Below are 16,077 nucleotides of genomic sequence, written 5' to 3'. Positions count from 1 at the left end.
TGCATAATAATTGCTCTTAGAATCTGTAGTACATGTAGGTGTATGTGTTTATGGACTGCATCCCCTAGTTGGCATCCCCTTCGGCTCCTGCCAGACCAGCCCTTTCTTATACTTTTCGGTCAGCTTCTCCACATCGGTCATCTCAAAAAGAGTGTAGATGCAGCAGCCATCACTTGCGCGGTGCAAGGTGGACATCTCCAACTTGTTCGGAATCAGATTAGCGGTTCCCAGAGCGCAGTCCAGTACCTTCATGGCAAGGTCCTTGGCTTCTTCCAGACTAATGGATACTTCGGGGTCTATCTCTTGCTCCAGCAGAGAGCTGGCGACGCCAAAGTGCTGGCCAGTGGCAGTCGCCTTCCAGCCACTGTAGTTGCCGCTGGGATCGGAATTGTACAGCTGGTAGCCATAGACTTCGTCCCAGCCCATGAAGAGAATGGAAACGCCGAAGGGCCGCCTGCCGCCCCACTGAGTGTAGGACTGCTTGACGTCGCATATATCGGCCACGAGTCCCTCACATGGAATCATCTCTCCATAGTTAAATCTGAAGCGTTGGACTGACATTCGCATCTCATCAATCAGTTTCGTGGCATCGGCTGCGAGTCGGTGCCGATGCCGGCCTCGCAGCAGCAGCAGCAGCCGCTGTTTTCCGGACTCGACATCCGTAACCATGGCTCTGACGTTACACAAAAAAATCATTTGCTGGGCGACTTACATTTGGACCCAACGGACAGATTGAACCATCTTCAGGCGCATGGGAACCCACCGGGCAGGCTGGGCGACCAGCTCCACAAAATCGTCATCAAAAGCGTCAGTTACTACGCTCCACCTGTGCTCCTTATTCCCAGCAGCTGGAGACGGAATTCTAGGAGGACGTTGCAGCTTATAGCAATATATCCTCAGCCGATAAGAGCTTGTAACCGCGGGTGAATAACCGTGCACGCGAAATTCCGCTGCACAACCCACAACCACAGCAAAAAGTCAATGATACAATAACTTAACTATTAATCGAAATACTATAGAGAAAACTTAACTGGTCTTACTAAGGCTAGTATTTATGATTACTGGATTACCATTCTGGAAATGATTGGGTGCGCTGGCAATTTCTTAGATAAATCCACCCATCCACCCGACTTCTTGCGTCTGCGCTTTCCGCAACTCGCCTTCTTGGACTTACTCTTAGCACAGGTGGGCTCGCTTTTACGCGTCCAGAAACATTCATCCTCGTCCAGGAAGGAATCAGACGACACTACTGCAGGAGCTGTTGTGATGGCTATGGCATTCTGTTCAGTGCAGAGCAAGCTGCTGCTGTTGCCTTGCTTAATGAGTCCTATGGAGCTCGCAGGTCGATAGTCAGACTGTAGGGAGCAAAAGGAAGCTGCTGCACTCATTGGTGGATTTAGATGCGCAGTCTTTCGCGTTTTTGTGCCAATGACGACGCCATCGGGCGCGACGATACCCAGAGAAGTGTGGCCTTTGGATACCGCTTTCAACGCATACGACGATTGCCGTATAACCATAGACGCTTGGGGAAAACTCAAATTTTTAATCCATTTCTGAAAAAATAGACATACAAGTGAAAGTGAAACCAAAATCGGCATCCAGGTCGTGGAGGTTGGGGTCAAAGAGACGGATCGGTACGCCATAAAAGTGCGTTCCACCTCCAACTCGGAGGCAGATGAATTGTCAATCATTTTAATTATTTTTCAGTTGAAACTTTTACGGAGAACTCGGAAAAATTCCTGTTGGGCAAATTTTTGACGGAAAAGGCAACGCCAAAGCAATGAAGCAAAAGTCCAATGAAGCTATGATTTTGCTAATCTTATCGATGTTCGACGGAATCGTTTCCACATCGTATCGTATCGATGTTTTTGCGAGTAAATTTAAATACTCAAATTGGAAATCATTTAATTAAATTAAGTACACATACATACTCCGGCTTTCGACGGAATTTAAATTTGTATGCCCTGATTTTCGCAACTTTTTGTATCGATAGTGTTTCATTCCGTATCGATACCCATCATCAGTTCGGACGGACGCTGGCGTTTGCAATTTTCTAATTGCAGTGCTCTGTCCAGAACTACATTGAAATCCTGTCGCAGCTTCACATTCAAATCTGTGGCTATTGGACACGCCGCATTGGACACGGTTGCGTCTGCGCAATCCTTTTGATAATCTCATCGCTCATTCGTAATGTAAGCAGGCCACTCAGCTGTTTCTGTGTATATCGAAGTCGATTGCAACTATGGAAACCCTGTTTCCCCTTTTCTAGAACGACTCGTGTGCTGTGTGGACGGACGTCTGGCGAGTGCAGTTGGCAAATTATATTGAAATCGCCCTATAAATTCCTATATCAGAATGGGTAACCCCCACAATAAGAAGTCGAACAAAAAAAAATGCAAGGAACCCGGGAAAAAGAATGTGAGTAGATAAAACCGATGGGGACATGCAAAAAATGTCTCGCTTCTAATAAATTACCACGCAGAAGCCGACACAGAAGCGGACACAGGAAAAAGAGCACGTGTCGGGTGCAGAGGTGCAGAAAGGTGACGTCGTGCGTAAGCAGAAATTCTACGAAGATTTCGTCGATTTTTATGAGGGCGCTGGACTCGGGCCGATCCAGCAAAGGATCTTCTGCACCACAGTACTCGCGGACTATGAGCAGACGTTCAAGACGATCGGGAAGATCACCAAGGAAATGGTTGACTTTCGTAAGTATGAAGTATACGTGATGCTCTATCCCACTCTGGCCATTGCTTACCTGCAAATGGTGTGGAGCGGAAAGTTGCAGCGGGCTATATCCTTCGTGGGCAGGAACAAACACGAGCTGGACGACTCGTACAAGAGGCGCATCGAGAAGCTCAAGCTGATCCGCAAGCCACTGGACGTGCCACAAAGAGCCCTGGAACTGCTATCTGGTGCGGACAAAGTGAAGTTCTGCATGCTCACGAGCACCTTCAACCAATTCAAGGAACTCGAATGTCAGCTTTCGCCGAGTGGTCACCTGAAGCGGTTTTTGGACCACTTCGAAATCCTAACTTACGCTGATGACAAGATACCCCAGGAGCAGACCCTCCGAGATCGTCCTTTGCCCGCGCCATTTGCCTGGGCTTCCAGGGACGTTATTCCGGACTGTCCGTTCAACCGGAAAAATCTGCCCAGCATCATCATGAACAATGCCATTCCCTCGCCCAACGACAACGTTACTTGCGCGACGTATTCAGCAGACCATTGCACCGTTGCATTTGGCACTAGCTCCGGCAGGGTCCACGTCGTGGCCGTGAACAAGGACTGGCAAGACGTGAACAGCCTGCAAAGGGAGACGTTGATTTCCGCCCACCAGAAGCCGGTCCTGGCCTGCGCCTTTTCTCCTGGAGACAGCCACCTGCTCACCTCCTCGGCTGACCGCACCATGCGGCTGTGGTGCACACGCACCGCGCTGTGCAAGACTGTCTATGTTCACCACGGGGCCCTCTGTTTGGCGTTCGCCCCGAGGGGCTGCCACTTTGCCACCGCCTCAAACGACAATGTGGCGCGCGTGTGGGGAGTGGACTCCACAGAGCCCCTTTTTGAATTCTTGGGCCACTTGGCACGATTGGAGATTTGCCTCTTCCACCCGAATGGAGAGTACCTGGCCACTGGATCGGCAGACGCCACCGTCAGAATCTGGGACTACGACACCCGCGCTCAAATGCGGCTCTTCCGCGGCCACAGGGCCCCCATCAAAGCCCTTGCGTACTCCGTGTGCGGGCGCTTCCTGGTCTCTGGTGGCCGAGATGACCTGATCATTGTTTGGGACACAACCAACGAGCGAATGCTACACTGCATGATATGGCACAACGCAATGATTGAATCGATAGGTTTCTCCCACTGCAACAATCTGATGGTTGTTTGGGGCAAGGACTGCCACCTGAGTACTTTTGACTTTCAGCTTCTCGTCAGGTCCCCCGAGATGGAGTTATCATCCACAAAAGCCATCATTGATCAGTCGCTAATCAGCACGGTTCAGTCCCCGCGAAATCGAATTTTCCTTAAAAGTGGCTTCGTCGATCGCAATCGCCTGGTTGCCATTTGCAAGATAAATTCTTAAAAGATAAAAGAGTTTAACGAAAAAAATCAAAATACTTTAAATGCAGCGAAATGATGTAAACGGTACGAATATACGAAATCAGTTAAATTACGTTCTTAAATTAATAATATTCTTTTGGTTTGTTCTATTTCACCTTCAGAGTCGCCGCTTGGAACAAGGCGCTGGATCGAGTCATCGATGGAAAGCACCGTCGACTCTATGAATGTACATCCATAATTATCCAACTTAATTTTCTTTTCATTTATATCACGTAATCACGTATGAACGTAAATACACAACTTTCAAAAATTGCTATATAATAAGTACAAATATGTGCATAATAATTGCTCTTAGAATCTGTAGTACATGTAGGTGTATGTGTTTATGGACTGCATCCCCTAGTTGGCATCCCCTTCGGCTCCTGCCAGACCAGCCCTTTCTTATACTTTTCGGTCAGCTTCTCCACATCGGTCATCTCAAAAAGAGTGTAGATGCAGCAGCCATCACTTGCGCGGTGCAAGGTGGACATCTCCAACTTGTTCGGAATCAGATTAGCGGTTCCCAGAGCGCAGTCCAGTACCTTCATGGCAAGGTCCTTGGCTTCTTCCAGACTAATGGATACTTCGGGGTCTATCTCTTGCTCCAGCAGAGAGCTGGCGACGCCAAAGTGCTGGCCAGTGGCAGTCGCCTTCCAGCCACTGTAGTTGCCGCTGGGATCGGAATTGTACAGCTGGTAGCCATAGACTTCGTCCCAGCCCATGAACAGAATGGAAACGCCGAAGGGCCGCCTGCCGCCCCACTGAGTGTAGGACTGCTTGACGTCGCATATATCGGCCACGAGTCCCTCACATGGAATCATCTCTCCATAGTTAAATCTGAAGCGTTGGGCTGACATTCGCATCTCATCAATCAGTTTCGTGGCATCGGCTGCGAGTCCGGCCCAGGTGCAAGCCACGTTGTTAGCCAAGCGAAACATCTTTCCCGATGGCCCGCCGACCAGTCGACTGTTGCAGCGTTCCGCGGCTAGTAAAACGCCATCTGCGGCAACTATGCCCAGGCATAGGTTGGAAGCGTAGACGGCCTCCATGGCATATTCCACTTGGTAGAGGCGGCCCTCTGGCGAAAACAGAACGGCTCGGGGATCATACAGACGTGCCATCGTACGCGTATACGAGTTTATATTGTAAAATGGCAGAAAAGATCCTCCAATAAGAATAACAAACTGGTTATAGAGTTCTGCCCGTTTCAATAACAAATTTTATACAGATTTTTGACAAAAATTTATTGAGGAAAATCCTATGATACAATCCCTCACAGTAGGTGACATTCAAACATATCCAACTATGCCTAGGTTAATACTTCAGAATTTTTCCTCACTTTTCTTTCCTATTCTTTCCGATTTGGTTATAAGTGAAATTGCAGTGCACTCTTCCACGCGTTTACTCATTCTCTCTCTCTCTCTCTCTCTCTTTCTCTCACACAAACACACTCTGCCTCGTTCAGTGTACGTGGTCTGGAGGAGGGTAGCGAGATAAGACCTAAAGTTTAAGTGAACAATTCCGCTACACTTCCAATGGGGACTCAGAGAAGGAACAAGAAATAAAACTGCAACAAGGTTGCTGAAGCTAAGATAGACTTGGGAAGGTAAAAGAAGGACAATGTGTCTGGACTCAACATAGTTGTTCAGAATGAAATATGGCACATTCCTTGGGGATCTCCATAACATTGTAATCAATTATGCACATGTTCATCCAAATGTGTGTCCTCAATGGAAAATAATAAATAAAAGCCATTGAAAATTTTCCTAAAAGCAAAAAATTCAATGCGAGATATTCAGTTTTTATTTAACGAAATGGAAATTTTATTTAACTAATTTGGTTTGTTTTTCTTTTGTTCGTTTTTATACCGATGAATAAATTGTTGTGCAATTGAACATTTTTAGCGCTTGTCTGCCCTATTTTAAATACCCTCTTTGGGGCCACTCAGAAAGTGCGGGAAATATTAAGAAATTTTCAAAAAATCAAAATAAATTTGCACATAAAGTCATAGAAGACTTTGGAAGCTCATAGCTCAAAGAATGAGTGGGATCCTATGAGTTATTTAAATTGTGCTGTATAAATTTAGGTTTATATGATATAAATGAAAAGAAAATTAAGTTGGATAATTATGGATGTACATTCATAGAGTCGACGGTGCTTTCCATCGATGACTCGATCCAGCGCCTTGTTCCAAGCGGCGACTCTGAAGGTGAAATAGAACAAACCAAAAGAATATTATTAATTTAAGAACGTAATTTAACTGATTTCGTATATTCGTACCGTTTACATAATTTCGCTGCATTTAAAGTATTTTGATTTTTTTCGTTAAACTCTTTTATCTTTTAAGAATTTATCTTGCAAATGGCAACCAGGCGATTGCGATCGACGAAGCCACTTTTAAGGAAAATTCGATTTCGCGGGGACTGAACCGTGCTGATTAGCGACTGATCAATGATGGCTTTTGTGGATGATAACTCCATCTCGGGGGACCTGACGAGAAGCTGAAAGTCAAAAGTACTCAGGTGGCAGTCCTTGCCCCAAACAACCATCAGATTGTTGCAGTGGGAGAAACCTATCGATTCAATCATTGCGTTGTGCCATATCATGCAGTGTAGCATTCGCTCGTTGGTTGTGTCCCAAACAATGATCAGGTCATCTCGGCCACCAGAGACCAGGAAGCGCCCGCACACGGAGTACGCAAGGGCTTTGATGGGGGCCCTGTGGCCGCGGAAGAGCCGCATTTGAGCGCGGGTGTCGTAGTCCCAGATTCTGACGGTGGCGTCTGCCGATCCAGTGGCCAGGTACTCTCCATTCGGGTGGAAGAGGCAAATCTCCAATCGTGCCAAGTGGCCCGAGAATTCAAAAAGGGGCTCTGTGGAGTCCACTCCCCACACGCGCGCCACATTGTCGTTTGAGGCGGTGGCAAAGTGGCAGCCCCTCGGGGCGAACGCCAAACAGATGGCCCCGTGGTGAACATAGACAGTCTTGCACAGCGCGGTGCGTGTGCACCACAGCCGCATGGTGCGGTCAGCCGAGGAGGTGAGCAGGTGGCTGTCTCCAGGAGAAAAGGCGCAGGCCAGGACCGGCTTCTGGTGGGCGGAAATCAACGTCTCCCTTCGCAGGCTGTTCACGTCTTGCCAGTCCTTGTTCACGGCCACGACGTGGACCCTGCCGGAGCTAGTGCCAAATGCAACGGTGCAATGGTCTGCTGAAAACGTCGCGCAAGTAACGTCGTCGTTGGGCGAGGGCATGGCATTGTTCAAGATGAGGCTGGGCAGATTTTTCCGGTTGAACGGACAGTCCGGAATAACGTCCCTGGAAGCCCAGGCAAATGGCGCGGGCAAAGGACGATCTCGGAGGGTCTGCTCCTGGGGTATCTTGTCATCAGCGTAAGTTAGGATTTCGAAGTGGTCCAAAAACCGCTTCAGGTGCCCACTCGGCGAAAGCTGACATTCGAGTTCCTTGAATTGGTTGAAGGTGCTCGTGAGCATGCAGAACTTCACTTTGTCCGCACCAGATAGCAGTTCCAGGGCTCTTTGTGGCACGTCCAGTGGCTTGCGGATCAGCTTGAGCTTCTCGATGCGCCTCTTGTACGAGTCGTCCAGCTCGTGTTTGTTCCTGCCCACGAAGGATATAGCCCGCTGCAACTTTCCGCTCCACACCATTTGCAGGTAAGCAATGGCCAGAGTGGGATAGAGCATCACGTATACTTCATACTTACGAAAGTCAACCATTTCCTTGGTGATCTTCCCGATCGTCTTGAACGTCTGCTCATAGTCCGCGAGCACCTTATCTGGTACGGTGGTGCAGAAGATCCTTTGCTGGATCGGCCCGAGTCCAGCGCCCTCATAAAAATCGACGAAATCTTCGTAGAATTTCTGCTTACGCACGACGTCACCTTTCTGCACCTCTGATATCCCATAGTCTAAAACACCCGACACGTGCTCTTTTTCCTGTGTCCGCTTCTGCGTGGTAATTTATTAGCAGCGAGACATTTTTTGCATGTCCCCATCGGTTTTATCTACTCACATTCTTTTTCCCGGGTTCCTTGCATTTTTTTTTGTTCGACTTCTTATTGTGGGGGTTACCCATTCTGATATAGGAATTTATAGGGCGATTTCAATATAATTTGCCAACTGCACTCGCCAGACGTCCGTCCACACAGCACACGAGTCGTTCTAGAAAAGGGGAAACAGGGTTTCCATAGTTGCAATCGACTTCGATATACACAGAAACAGCTGAGTGGCCTGCTTACATTACGAATGAACGATGAGATTATCAAAAGGATTGCGCAGACGCAACCGTGTCCAATAGCCACAGATTTGAATGTGAAGCTGCGACAGGATTTCAATGTAGTTCTGGACAGAGCACTGCAATTAGAAAATTGCAAACGCCAGCGTCCGTCCGAACTGATGATGGGTATCGATACGGAATGAAACACTATCGATACAAAAAGTTGCGAAAATCAGGGCATACAAATTTAAATTCCGTCGAAAGCCGGAGTATGTGTGTATACTTAATTAAATTGAATGATTTCCAATTTGAGTATTTAAATTTACTCGCAAAAACATCGATACGATACGATGTGGAAACGATTCCATAGAACATCGATAAGATTAGCAAAATCATAGCTTCATTGGACTTTTGCTTCATTGCTTTGGCGTTGCTTAATTTTCTTTTCATTTATATCACGTAATCACGTATGAACGTAAATACACAACTTTCAAAAATTGCTATATAATAAGTACAAATATGTGCATAATAATTGCTCTTAGAATCTGTAGTACATGTAGGTGTATGTGTTTATGGACTGCATCCCCTAGTTGGCATCCCCTTCGGCTCCTGCCAGACCAGCCCTTTCTTATACTTTTCGGTCAGCTTCTCCACATCGGTCATCTCAAAAAGAGTGTAGATGCAGCAGCCATCACTTGCGCGGTGCAAGGTGGACATCTCCAACTTGTTCGGAATCAGATTAGCGGTTCCCAGAGCGCAGTCCAGTACCTTCATGGCAAGGTCCTTGGCTTCTTCCAGACTAATGGATACTTCGGGGTCTATCTCTTGCTCCAGCAGAGAGCTGGCGACGCCAAAGTGCTGGCCAGTGGCAGTCGCCTTCCAGCCACTGTAGTTGCCGCTGGGATCGGAATTGTACAGCTGGTAGCCATAGACTTCGTCCCAGCCCATGAACAGAATGGAAACGCCGAAGGGCCGCCTGCCGCCCCACTGAGTGTAGGACTGCTTGACGTCGCATATATCGGCCACGAGTCCCTCACATGGAATCATCTCTCCATAGTTAAATCTGAAGCGTTGGGCTGACATTCGCATCTCATCAATCAGTTTCGTGGCATCGGCTGCGAGTCCGGCCCAGGTGCAAGCCACGTTGTTAGCCAAGCGAAACATCTTTCCCGATGGCCCGCCGACCAGTCGACTGTTGCAGCGTTCCGCGGCTAGTAAAACGCCATCTGCGGCAACTATGCCCAGGCATAGGTTGGAAGCGTAGACGGCCTCCATGGCATATTCCACTTGGTAGAGGCGGCCCTCTGGCGAAAACAGAACGGCTCGGGGATCATACAGACGTGCCATCGTACGCGTATACGAGTTTATATTGTAAAATGGCAGAAAAGATCCTCCAATAAGAATAACAAACTGGTTATAGAGTTCTGCCCGTTTCAATAACAAATTTTATACAGATTTTTGACAAAAATTTATTGAGGAAAATCCTATGATACAATCCCTCACAGTAGGTGACATTCAAACATATCCAACTATGCCTAGGTTAATACTTCAGAATTTTTCCTCACTTTTCTTTCCTATTCTTTCCGATTTGGTTATAAGTGAAATTGCAGTGCACTCTTCCACGCGTTTACTCATTCTCTCTCTCTCTCTCTCTCTTTCTCTCACACAAACACACTCTGCCTCGTTCAGTGTACGTTGTCTGGAGGAGGGTAGCGAGATAAGACCTAAAGTTTAAGTGAACAATTCCGCTACACTTCCAATGGGGACTCAGAGAAGGAACAAGAAATAAAACTGCAACAAGTTTGCTGAAGCTAAAATAGGTTTGGGAAGGTAAAAGAAGGACAATGTGTCTGGACTCAACATAGTTGTTCAGAATGAAATATGGCACATTCCTTGGGGATCTCCATAACATTGTAATCAATTATGCACATGTTCATCCAAATGTGTGTCCTCAATGGAAAATAATAAATAAAAGCCATTGAAAATTTTCCTAAAAGCAAAAAATTCAATGCGAGATATTCAGTTTTTATTTAACGAAATGGAAATTTTATTTAACTAATTTGTTTTGTTTTTCTTTTGTTCGTTTTTATACTGATGAATAAATTGTTGTGCAATTGAACATTTTTAGCGCTTGTCTGCCCTATTTTAAATACCCTCTTTGGGGCCACTCAGAAAGTGCGGGAAATATTAAGAAATTTTCAAAAAATCAAAATAAATTTGCACATAAAGTCATAGAAGACTTTGGAAGCTCATAGCTCAAAGAATGAGTGGGATCCTATGAGTTATTTAAATTGTGCTGTATAAATTTAGGTTTATATGATATAAATGAAAAGAAAATTAAGTTGGATAATTATGGATGTACATTCATAGAGTCGACGGTGCTTTCCATCGATGACTCGATCCAGCGCCTTGTTCCAAGCGGCGACTCTGAAGGTGAAATAGAACAAAACAAAAGAATTTTATTAATTTAAGAACGTAATTTAACTGATTTCGTATATTCGTACCGTTTACATCATTTCGCTGCATTTAAAGTATTTTGATTTTTTTCGTTAAACTCTTTTATCTTTTAAGAATTTATCTTGCAAATGGCAACCAGGCTATTGCGATCGACGAAGCCACTTTTAAGGAAAATTCGATTTCGCGGGGACTGAACCGTGCTGATTAGCGACTGATCAATGATGGCTTTTGTGGATGATAACTCCAACTCGGGGGAGTTGGCGAGAAGCTGAAAGTCAAAAGTACTCAGGTGGCAGTCCTTGCCCCAAACAACCATCAGATTGTTGCAGTGGGAGAAACCTATCGATTCAATCATTGCGTTGTGCCATATCATGCAGTGTAGCATTCGCTCGTTGGTTGTGTCCCAAACAATGATCAGGTCATCTCGGCCACCAGAGACCAGGAAGCGCCCGCACACGGAGTACGCAAGGGCTTTGATGGGGGCCCTGTGGCCGCGGAAGAGCCGCATTTGAGCGCGGGTGTCGTAGTCCCAGATTCTGACGGTGGCGTCTGCCGATCCAGTGGCCAGGTACTCTCCATTCGGGTGGAAGAGGCAAATCTCCAATCGTGCCAAGTGGCCCGAGAATTCAAAAAGGGGCTCTGTGGAGTCCACTCCCCACACGCGCGCCACATTGTCGTTTGAGGCGGTGGCAAAGTGGCAGCCCCTCGGGGCGAACGCCAAACAGATGGCCCCGTGGTGAACATAGACAGTCTTGCACAGCGCGGTGCGTGTGCACCACAGCCGCATGGTGCGGTCAGCCGAGGAGGTGAGCAGGTGGCTGTCTCCAGGAGAAAAGGCGCAGGCCAGGACCGGCTTCTGGTGGGCGGAAATCAACGTCTCCCTTCGCAGGCTGTTCACGTCTTGCCAGTCCTTGTTCACGGCCACGACGTGGACCCTGCCGGAGCTAGTGCCAAGTGCAACGGTGCAATGGTCTGCTGAATACGTCGCGCAAGTAACGTCGTCGTTGGGCGAGGGCATGGCCTCGTTCATGATGAGGCTGGGCAGATTTTTCCGGTTGAACGGACAGTCCGGAATAACGTCCCTGGAAGCCCAGGCAAATGGCGCGGGCAAAGGACGATCTCGGAGGGTCTGCTCCTGGGGTATCTTGTCATCAGCGTAAGTTAGGATTTCGAAGTGGTCCAAAAACCGCTTCAGGTGCCCACTCGGCGAAAGCTGACATTCGAGTTCCTTGAATTGGTTGAAGGTGCTCGTGAGCATGCAGAACTTCACTTTGTCCGCACCAGATAGCAGTTCCAGGGCTCTTTGTGGCACGTCCAGTGGCTTGCGGATCAGCTTGAGCTTCTCGATGCGCCTCTTGTACGAGTCGTCCAGCTCGTGTTTGTTCCTGCCCACGAAGGATATAGCCCGCTGCAACTTTCCGCTCCACACCATTTGCAGGTAAGCAATGGCCAGAGTGGGATAGAGCATCACGTATACTTCATACTTACGAAAGTCAACCATTTCCTTGGTGATCTTCCCGATCGTCTTGAACGTCTGCTCATAGTCCGCGAGCACCTTATCTGGTACGGTGGTGCAGAAGATCCTTTGCTGGATCGGCCCGAGTCCAGCGCCCTCATAAAAATCGACGAAATCTTCGTAGAATTTCTGCTTACGCACGACGTCACCTTTCTGCACCTCTGATATCCCATAGTCTAAAACACCCGACACGTGCTCTTTTTCCTGTGTCCGCTTCTGCGTGGTAATTTATTAGCAGCGAGACATTTTTTGCATGTCCCCATCGGTTTTATCTACTCACATTCTTTTTCCCGGGTTCCTTGCATTTTTTTTTGTTCGACTTCTTATTGTGGGGGTTACCCATTCTGATATAGGAATTTATAGGGCGATTTCAATATAATTTGCCAACTGCACTCGCCAGACGTCCGTCCACACAGCACACGAGTCGTTCTAGAAAAGGGGAAACAGGGTTTCCATAGTTGCAATCGACTTCGATATACACAGAAACAGCTGAGTGGCCTGCTTACATTACGAATGAACGATGAGATTATCAAAAGGATTGCGCAGACGCAACCGTGTCCAATAGCCACAGATTTGAATGTGAAGCTGCGACAGGATTTCAATGTAGTTCTGGACAGAGCACTGCAATTAGAAAATTGCAAACGCCAGCGTCCGTCCGAACTGATGATGGGTATCGATACGGAATGAAACACTATCGATACAAAAAGTTGCGAAAATCAGGGCATACAAATTTAAATTCCGTCGAAAGCCGGAGTATGTGTGTATACTTAATTAAATTGAATGATTTCCAATTTGAGTATTTAAATTTACTCGCAAAAACATCGATACGATACGATGTGGAAACGATTCCATAGAACATCGATAAGATTAGCAAAATCATAGCTTCATTGGACATCTTTGCTTTGACGTTTCCTTCTTCGTCAAAAATTTGCACAACAGGAATTTTTCCGAGTTCTCCGTAAAAGTTTCAACTGAAAAATAATTAAAATGAGTGAAAATTCATCTGCCTCCGAGTTGGAGGTGAAACGCACTTTTCACGACGTACCGATTCGCCCTTTTGAACCCAACGTCCACGACCTGGATGCCGACTTTCGTTTAACACGTTTTGGCGACCTGAACGAGCGTAGCAAAAAGACGCCCAAAGAAATGCTCATCAAACTGATGATGACCATCGCACCTCGCGAGGAGCAGGAAGCTGGAGGTGAGGTAGTGGAGCCGGTGCCGGTGCCGGCCTCGCAGCAGCAACAGCAGCCGCTGTTTTCCGGACTCGATATCCGTAACCATGGCTCTGACGTTACACAAAAAAATCATTTGCTGGGCGACTTACATTTGGTGCAGACCACCGACTTTGACTACCCGCTCATTGACGATCCCTACTTAATGGGCAAGATAGCGTGTGCCAATGTGCTCGGCGATCTGTACGCCAAGGGCGTTGTGGCCTGCGACAATATGCTGATGCTGCTGGCCGTGAGCACTCTCATGTCGGAGAAGGAGCGCGATGCCGTAGTCCCCATGATGATGCGTGGCTTTAGGGACTGCGCAGTAAAGGCCGGCGCCCATGTTACTGGCGGCCAGACCGTGGTCAATCGCTGGTGCATCATTGGCGGCGTGGCCACGTCCGTCTGCGAGAATACCGAGGTCATTGGGCCGGGCAACGCTGTTCCGGGCGATGTCCTGCTGCTGACCAAGCCCCTGGGCACACACGTGGCTCTGAACGTTCACAAGTGGATGGTTAGTGAGGACGGGAAGTGGAAGCACCTGAAGAACTCCTACGCCGAGGAGGATATCGCCAAGGCCCATGACATAGCTGTGAGATCCATGTGTCGCCTCAATCGCACCGCCGCTCAACTGATGCACAAGTATGGCGCTCATGGGGCCACCGTTATAGCTGAATACGGTCTCGTGGGTGATGCCGAGGCCCTGGCTGCTCGCCAACAGATGGAGGTTTCCTTTTCCATCTACAACATGCCAGTGATCCAAAAAATGGCATCAGTAGCTTTAAGCTGCCGCGATGTCTTCCAACTAATGAGTGGACGGGCCCCCGAGCATTCCGGCGGTCTTCTGATCTGCTTGCCGCGTGAGGAGGCCACCGCATTCTGCAATGAAATCATTGAACTGGAGGGTCCCAGTGCTCGCGCCTATATCATTGGCATTGTGGATAAGGGGGAGCGGACTGTCAATTTAATCAAGCCACGCGTCATCGATGCTAAAATATAATTCATTTTGGCCGCAAACTAATTCTTATGAAAATTACCCAATTACCTCTTTGTGTGTACCGAAAATTGCCATATGGTAAAACTTCATTTGGCGTAATTAGATGAAAATAATAATACATAATATAATAATATCTCAGGTATTCGCACTTTTTTCAATATCGTACGAAACTTTTAGAAGCGGCCTTTTAGTAAATTCCATAGAAATCAACGGTTTTGGATATACATATGTAGCATGATTTGGCTACGAGAATAAAGAATTATTTATGACTACATGACAATTTTATTAAGATCCTTTTTGGAGACATTAAATTTTGTTTGGCAAGTTTTTACTGATAATTGGTCCTGCACAGTCTCATCCTCGTTTTCCGAGCTTTCCAGCTCCAGTTCCAAATCGGATTATTGGAGCGATCATCCGCCGAGCTGTGTCGATTTGGACAGCGACGTCAGATATGAGATATGATATGATTAAGACCAAATTGCAGGCTTGAACTGAAGCGCGTATTCCTTCTTATAGCTGGCACTGATCGCTTTTTCAGAACACCGATTAAAGTGAGATTTTTCACCGACGCCTCAATAACGGCTTCTAGGTCATGGACAGGATTAACATTCCGCATGGAGAACATCACCTCCAGTTTTATGGTCGAAAGAGGAACGTAGTCCAACAAATTTTGTTCCGAAAAGTAATAAATGGCCTGGAGAACGTGGCGGTTGACAACTTTTGGCACTTGAAAGTTATCCATTATGTATTAAATTCTAGAATGTATTTAAAATGTCCCAGCATTTGTATACTTACTGACATATATGTGTATGGCATATGGATCACTGGGTTTAGCTACAATTCTTATAAATTAGAATAATAGAACTAACACCAGCGGTTATACATATGTTGCTCCACTCCGCTAGAGGGGTTGCACTGCAAAAGGAAGAGAGAGGACAGTAGAACTTTGACTTTATTATTGCACAGAGGTTAGCCAAATCCCCGGAAGCACTTTTAATATTTGGGAAACTTTTTTTGGATTTTACGCAGTTTAGTTGGAACCACTTCAGACCAGTTGTTCACTGCTGAACCTTTTTTTTTATTTTGTATCAGATCATATATTTCAACCGTTCTGCAGTTAGTTAGGCGAGTTCGCTTAGTTTAATAGGTGCTATAATGGTTGTTTTTTACACGTTTCCGGGTATACGAAAGTGGCCTTTGGGTCCTTTTTTATGCCACCTGTCACACCATTTCCATGCTTCAAGGAGATACTTTCAAAACGGTAATTAATACATTATTTTTATAAAGAAGTCCACGCTGAGTAGGATCTGTGTAGGATACTTATTGGAACTCCACTCTCGACGGCATGTCGGGATTCTGGGTTTCAACATCCTATTTGGTATTGGTGCTTGGTACGGGTACGGAGCCCATTCTCATCAGTGCTTTGGTCTTTTACAGATCTAAATGATTTCAAATTTGATGCGCAAGTATGACAAAGCTGTGCTGGCTAGCTCATGATGACACGGCGATGGCTGAACGCCTAGGAACACTGTTGAAAGTTAATTGAAAATCGA

At 46.8% G+C, this 16,077-nt stretch overlaps 7 protein-coding genes across 8 annotated transcripts; 2 read left to right on the top strand and 5 right to left on the bottom strand.

The window, feature by feature from the left end:
* Positions 1-23: 23 nt before the first annotated feature.
* Positions 24-1,770, bottom strand: LOC117188711. Its single transcript, XM_033392963.1, has 2 exons — positions 1,062-1,770; positions 24-708 (listed from the first exon to the last, which is right to left on the bottom strand). The coding sequence occupies exons 1-2, from the start codon at positions 1,689-1,691 to the stop codon at positions 49-51; spliced, it is 1,290 nt and encodes a 429-aa protein (XP_033248854.1). The 5' UTR covers positions 1,692-1,770; the 3' UTR covers positions 24-48.
* A 158-nt stretch (positions 1,771-1,928) lies between these two features.
* Positions 1,929-4,389, top strand: LOC108161183 (transcription initiation factor TFIID subunit 5-like). Of its 2 annotated transcripts, none has more exons than XM_033393260.1 (4): positions 1,929-2,192; positions 2,270-2,418; positions 2,495-4,149; positions 4,227-4,389. In XM_033393260.1, the coding sequence occupies exons 2-3, from the start codon at positions 2,356-2,358 to the stop codon at positions 4,085-4,087; spliced, it is 1,656 nt and encodes a 551-aa protein (XP_033249151.1). In that variant the 5' UTR covers positions 1,929-2,192; positions 2,270-2,355; the 3' UTR covers positions 4,088-4,149; positions 4,227-4,389. The 2 variants fall into 2 exon arrangements, with proteins under 2 accessions (XP_033249151.1, XP_033249150.1); XM_033393259.1 differs by having other exon boundaries at positions 2,483-4,149.
* Positions 4,390-4,423: 34 nt separating this feature from the next.
* On the bottom strand, positions 4,424-5,374 carry LOC117188825 (proteasome subunit alpha type-4-like). Its single transcript, XM_033393263.1, has one exon. It carries the CDS (start codon positions 5,223-5,225, stop codon positions 4,449-4,451), a length of 777 nt encoding a protein of 258 aa, XP_033249154.1. The 5' UTR covers positions 5,226-5,374; the 3' UTR covers positions 4,424-4,448.
* Positions 5,375-5,697: 323 nt separating this feature from the next.
* On the bottom strand, positions 5,698-8,706 carry LOC117188821 (transcription initiation factor TFIID subunit 5-like). The gene is made up of 4 exons (XM_033393255.1): positions 8,360-8,706; positions 8,134-8,282; positions 6,385-8,069; positions 5,698-6,307 (listed from the first exon to the last, which is right to left on the bottom strand). Exons 2-3 carry the CDS (start codon positions 8,194-8,196, stop codon positions 6,447-6,449), a joined length of 1,686 nt encoding a protein of 561 aa, XP_033249146.1. The 5' UTR covers positions 8,197-8,282; positions 8,360-8,706; the 3' UTR covers positions 5,698-6,307; positions 6,385-6,446.
* Positions 8,707-8,802: 96 nt separating this feature from the next.
* Positions 8,803-9,833, bottom strand: LOC117188824 (proteasome subunit alpha type-4-like). The gene has a single exon (XM_033393262.1). The coding sequence runs from the start codon at positions 9,682-9,684 to the stop codon at positions 8,908-8,910; it is 777 nt and encodes a 258-aa protein (XP_033249153.1). The 5' UTR covers positions 9,685-9,833; the 3' UTR covers positions 8,803-8,907.
* A 586-nt stretch (positions 9,834-10,419) lies between these two features.
* On the bottom strand, positions 10,420-13,010 carry LOC117188820 (transcription initiation factor TFIID subunit 5-like). The gene is made up of 4 exons (XM_033393254.1): positions 12,817-13,010; positions 12,591-12,739; positions 10,842-12,526; positions 10,420-10,764 (listed from the first exon to the last, which is right to left on the bottom strand). The coding sequence occupies exons 2-3, from the start codon at positions 12,651-12,653 to the stop codon at positions 10,904-10,906; spliced, it is 1,686 nt and encodes a 561-aa protein (XP_033249145.1). The 5' UTR covers positions 12,654-12,739; positions 12,817-13,010; the 3' UTR covers positions 10,420-10,764; positions 10,842-10,903.
* A 265-nt stretch (positions 13,011-13,275) lies between these two features.
* Positions 13,276-15,243, top strand: LOC117188823 (inactive selenide, water dikinase-like protein). Its single transcript, XM_033393261.1, has one exon. The coding sequence runs from the start codon at positions 13,298-13,300 to the stop codon at positions 14,525-14,527; it is 1,230 nt and encodes a 409-aa protein (XP_033249152.1). The 5' UTR covers positions 13,276-13,297; the 3' UTR covers positions 14,528-15,243.
* The last annotated feature ends 834 nt before the right edge of the window (positions 15,244-16,077 follow it).

This window comes from Drosophila miranda, chromosome 4 (genome assembly GCF_003369915.1).
Source record: "Drosophila miranda strain MSH22 chromosome 4, D.miranda_PacBio2.1, whole genome shotgun sequence".
In the NCBI taxonomy this organism is placed as follows: Eukaryota; Metazoa; Arthropoda; class Insecta; order Diptera; family Drosophilidae; genus Drosophila; species Drosophila miranda.
This window is presented reverse-complemented; position numbering and strand designations above follow the sequence as displayed.